The 5,314-nt window shown below is 32.1% G+C and overlaps 1 protein-coding gene across 1 annotated transcript; it reads left to right on the top strand.

Moving 5' to 3' along the window:
- The first annotated feature begins 2,733 nt into the window (after positions 1 to 2,733).
- LOC113785685 (uncharacterized) lies at positions 2,734 to 3,454 on the top strand. Its single transcript, XM_073365708.1, has 3 exons — positions 2,734 to 2,839; positions 2,930 to 3,040; positions 3,133 to 3,454. The coding sequence occupies exons 1-3, from the start codon at positions 2,739 to 2,741 to the stop codon at positions 3,344 to 3,346; spliced, it is 426 nt and encodes a 141-aa protein (XP_073221809.1). The 5' UTR covers positions 2,734 to 2,738; the 3' UTR covers positions 3,347 to 3,454.
- Positions 3,455 to 5,314: the final 1,860 nt, after the last annotated feature.

Here is a 5,314-nt window from a genome sequence, read left to right as displayed (position 1 = left end):
TTTCTTCAAACCGTATTTCTGTGAACCATATTTCTGTGAACTTTCTGCAAACCCTCTTTTCTTTGCATTTCGTCTTTCTTCGAACCATCATTATTCAGGTATTGATGTTATTAAATTTTTGTAATCATTAGAATGCATGTTGAGCTTTTTTAAGATATACTGATACATGTTGAGTTTGTTTATAATAATGCATGATCCATGTTGAGCTTGTTGATGTTATACTAAAGTGCATGTTGAACTTGTTGTAGTTAAATGGATACAAACAAAGATTTAGAAGTTCAAAATGAAGAAGTTGGCACCTCTAAGACTTACGAAAAAGAAGTCAAACGTGGTGCAACTATCATGCAGAAAGTCATTAAAGCAAGGAGTAATGGCATTAAATTTGAGGTATACTATATATACTCTGTTTGCTGTGTGTTTTTTTATCTTTTTTTAGGGTTTAGGGCATGTACTTACTATATGAGTTTATTAGGTTGGCTGGAACGAGAGTGGTCAGCCAGTTGACCCCAACAGCTCCATGTTTGTAAGCTACATTGGGGCTGTTGTTCGTCAAAATGTCCCAATAACAATAGACAACTGGAGAGATAAGGCGTTGAAGGATGCCAAAGATATCATCTGGAATGACATTCAAGTAAATATTTTGATCTACTCTTTTGTCATTTATAATTTTTTTTCTGTAAAATACATTACTTATAATTGTTTTCATTGCAGACCACTTTTGTTCTTGATGAGGAACGAAAGTCATATGTTTTGAGAGTTGCTGGGAAAATCCATCGTGGATTTAGATCCCATCTCTCAAATTTCTATCTAAAAGATAGAGAAGGAAACACAAATGCTGAACCTCCAAAGATATATCAACATTATATATCAAAGGATGAATGGAGTGCATTTGTTTCCAAACGTTCTGACCCGGCGTTTGTCGTAAGTGATTAATTTATTAGCATTTGTGTTTTATTATTCATATTCGTAGCGTATTTTAAATTTTTACACAATTGCTATTTTTTTTTTATATAGAATATTAGTAAGGCAAATCGCGAACGGGCAAGCAACCCAAAACACCCATACAAGAAATCACGTATGGGATATGCACGCCTTGAACAACAAATTGTAAGTAATTAAACATCACTTTTATATAATGAAGTAATTTGTATTATAAACTATAGTGTGTAACTAATTTGTATTATTTTGTTTATGATTTTAACGAATAGAGAAAAGACACCCAAGCCGATCAACCCTTGGGTCGTCATATCTTATGGAAGGAAGCGCGTGTTAACAAAGAAGGAGTGGTTGATAATGAAAATGTCAAGAAAGTTGTAGAACTTTGTGTAAGTATATTATCACTTTAATATTTTTTAATATTGTATTTTAAAAATGCTATTGAACTTATCTTTTTAATGTTACATGTATTTTAGGAAACTATTGAACAAAGTTCTGAAACTCAAGAGGGCAACAAGGATACGTGCAGGGACATTCTTGGGAAAGTGTTTAATGTCCCTGAGTATTCCGGTCGAGTGAGGGGGAAAGGATTTGGCGTAACTCCCAAAAGCTTTTTTCCTCAAGAGAAGCGCCAAAAACCTTCCAACGAGGAAGTATTAGAGAAGCTCAGAATCCTATCGGAGCAAGTGGCACTCTTGGTGAATACGAATAAAGACAAGCAACTTCCGGTTCAGCTCCAACCTGAAATACAAATGGAGAGTGAAACCGGGAGTTGCAACGTCGGTTTGAAGAGTATTCCCGAGGTAATTAATTACTTACTACTTACTTGCTTATGTAATTACTTATGTATTAAACAAACTTATATATTAACTGTACTTATGTTTTAACTATTGATGTAGGGTGTCACTACATGTGTCCTATACTTGTCCTCGCCGACTCAACGGAAGGTGGGAAAAGGAATATTGTACAATACTTCGGGAGAAGTATTGCACAATATTCCGATCCCCGCGGGCCATGTCAAAGTATCGCCTACGGTTGCTTTCGAACCAACTGCACCGTTGCCCATACCGGACAACGATGGAGATATGAAGTTCTTAAGCGACGCTATTGGCAGTTACGTGGCATGGCCCACACACCTTGTTGCCCTCGAAAAAAAGATTCCCAAGGACAAATCAGTTACATCTCCCGAAAAGGTTTGTCACATTTATTGCCTAAGGTTTTTTATTTTTTCAGATTCAATAAACTAACATTTTACCTCATTTTTGTAGGTCCAAATAAATAAACCACCCCTACAGCCAAAAAAAGGCAGCAAACCTCAAAAATTGGAGGTTAATAGGGCTGCCAAACTACAAAGGCTGGAGGGTAATAAAGCTGCCAAACTTGCAGCAACAAAAAATCTGGATCGGGGAAAATCGGTCGCTGCTGCTGCTGCTCCTAATAAAAGTCAGCCACGCCTTGGTAAATACGGGGCGTGTCTTGACATCCAAATAAAAAGGAACATGGGCAGCAGCAACGATTCGCCCATCGTACACATGAATAAAGACATATTTGGAGATGAGTATGTTGAATACCTCGAAAAGGAGCACATGTACGAACTTCTCGAACATAAGGAGCTGAGTGTTACTGTAATCAGCTTGTACATAAGGTAAAAAATACTTTTAATTGCATTTATTTGTAATTAATTAAATGTATTGGTAATTAATCTAGTTTAAAATTTTCATTGAAGGTTTTTGTACGAGAAGGTCGTGTGCACGAGGAAACTGTCAAATAAATACTCATTCTTGTCTCCACATAAGATGTCGATGTGGAAACTCGATCCAGAGAATGTAAAAAACTACATTGTAGATATGTTTTTAGGAAATATAGAAAGTGATAAATTGTTCTTGGCACCATATAATTCAGGGTACGTAATTTTATCTTTTTTAATTGATGAGAATTTAATTTATTAGTTGTGTATAAACAAAATTGCTTAACCAATTTTTTGTTGTTGTAGGGCACATTGGGTGCTATTTGCAATCAATGCGGTCTCTGAAGTTATATACTATTTGGATCCCGTGCACGGCAATTACAGCAATCACCCCGAAATAAAGACTATGCTCGACACGTAAGTAATATTCATTTATTTCTTACATATATATATATATATAAATAATGTGTTTGTTCATGCTCTAATAATCACATTTATTCATTCGATAGTGCCTTAAAAGTTTATCGAGCTCAAAGAGGTGCTAAAGTGTCGAAGCAGAAGTCTAATAACATTACATGGATCTCAATAAAGTGCCCTCGTCAAACAAATAACATCGACTGTGGGTACTACGTATTGAGATTCATGAAGGAGATTGTTGAGAAGAATAAAACTATTATCCCAGAAACGGTACGGTATTTTTCATTATATGATTTTCATATATAAATTATCTATATATTTGATACTAACTTAATATAATATGTTCAATTTTTATATTGCAGTACTTTGACAATTCCAGTCCATCATATTCTGAGGAAGATCTGATGGAAGTAAAGGAAGACTGGTGTCAGTATGTGCTTTACATGCAAATTATTTGATTTTCTGGGAAATAGCTTGCTGCTGGGCAAGGGATCTGAATATTATATGGTAGCTAGTGCATATTATGTATATTTTGTTAGTTATTATATGTAAATGATCATAGGACACAATATATGAACATGCATATGGATCTGAATGTAGTTTAGGTTGTAAATTAGGTTATATGTATCTGAATATAGTTAATTAGGTTGTAAATTAGGTTATATATATGTATCTGAATGTAGTTAATTAGGTTGTAAATTACAGAGTTACAGAGTTACATATATGTTAATTAAGTTACAGAGTTCTGATTTTTGTTCTACTGATTGTGTGAACTGCTTATGGTATTTGAATATGTTTTGTTGTTGTGTGCACTGACTATGAACTGATTTTGGATCAAAATAATTTTGGATACAAAGATAAAAGACAGCGCTTTCTAAAAAAAATGCCATAAAAAGCGCTTTTCATTTCAAATATTTAATTTACAGCGTTTAAAAAAAAAACACATTTTACAGCGCTTTCTTGAGAAAGCGTTGTAAAATGTACAACAACAGCGTTGTAAAATGCAGACCCATAATTTCATATAATGGGTGTGCATTTTACAGCGCTTTTGTTAAAAAGCGTTGTAAAATGCAGACCCATAACTCATATAATGGGGTGCATGTTACAGCGCTTTGTTTAAAAAGCGCTGTAAAATGTGCATAACAAGCGCGCGTTATATTTACATGTTTTATAGCATTTTTTAAAAATCGTTGTTGTATCATTTACAGTGCTCGATTCCACAGCGCTTTTTTTTGTTTTGAAAAAGCGTTGTAAATGGATTAATAAAAGCGCTGTAAAATGCAGTTTTTCGCGTAGTGTATAATTAGAGACATAAGTAGTATGATTATGAATTAGTGTTTGTTTCTTTCTCTAAATAAATAATATTCCCTCTATCCTATAATTGCTATTGTATTTCATGTCATTAATCTATATGAAATCGTTCATATTATTTGTTTTATTGACATATTCTTAAAAAATAACACTTTATTAAATTTTAGACTAAACTTATATTTATAAATCAAAAATAAAATAAATAAAATAATTAATTTTATGATTTAACTAAAATAAAAAGATTAAAATTGCAATTAAAAAAAAAAAAAAAACTCTGATTCTGCCTATTCTCTATATCAATGAGTTGATTGCTATGTGATTACAACTTATAGTTAAAATTTGTTTATAGACTAAAATTAAGACAAAATAAAATGAGGAAAATAATTTTATAATTCATCTAAAATAAGAATATCAAAGTTGCAGAAAAAGAAAATACTCAAATTTTGTCTATTCTCCATATCTATTAATTGATTGCTATGTGATTACAACTTGATAGTTACCTCAAGGTAATGCAAAAAAAGTTTTCTTCAAAACGAGGATGAGACCATGTTTAATTTGCTTTTCTTTTCTTTTGGTAAGGATGATAGCTAAATCCCAATTAGAAAAAGTTGAGTAGCCCACGTGAGAATCGGTGATTCAAAATCATTGCTTTTATGGTTAGTGAGTTACTTTACAAAACAATTATTATAGACACATTATTGAAGATGGCTAAGAAACATGTAAACTAAAAATCGCAAAGTTATTAAGATTATCGTTGGCTTTCTGATTGGTGCTGCATATAAACATTTGTTTTAATAATAATAAATATTATTGATTTATTTAAATTAAGAGAACACACCAATAAAAAATAATACAAATTTACTAAAAAAAAATATGAATTTGCCAATAAGTTTACGGTATCTATATTATTATCATAAAATGGTAAAATATTTATAAATTTGATAAAATTAAAATGATTGAAAT

This window comes from Cicer arietinum, chromosome 3 (assembly GCF_000331145.2).
Source record: "Cicer arietinum cultivar CDC Frontier isolate Library 1 chromosome 3, Cicar.CDCFrontier_v2.0, whole genome shotgun sequence".
Taxonomy (NCBI): Eukaryota; Viridiplantae; Streptophyta; class Magnoliopsida; order Fabales; family Fabaceae; genus Cicer; species Cicer arietinum.
The sequence above is the reverse complement of the archived record's forward strand: the minus strand, read 5'-3'. Positions and strand labels throughout refer to the sequence as shown.

What these genes read in the sequence shown, in the direction of transcription:
- LOC113785685 (XM_073365708.1), top strand. Translation starts at nt 2,739, where the DNA reads ATGTGGAAACTCGATCCAGAGAATGTAAAAAACTACATTGTAGATATG. An exon ending in TTGGCACCATATAATTCAGG is followed by an intron (nt 2,840 to 2,929) that starts GTACGTAATTTT and finishes TTGTTGTTGTAG; the next exon opens with GGCACATTGGGTGCTATTTG. An exon ending in ATAAAGACTATGCTCGACAC is followed by an intron (nt 3,041 to 3,132) that starts GTAAGTAATATT and finishes TTCATTCGATAG; the next exon opens with TGCCTTAAAAGTTTATCGAG.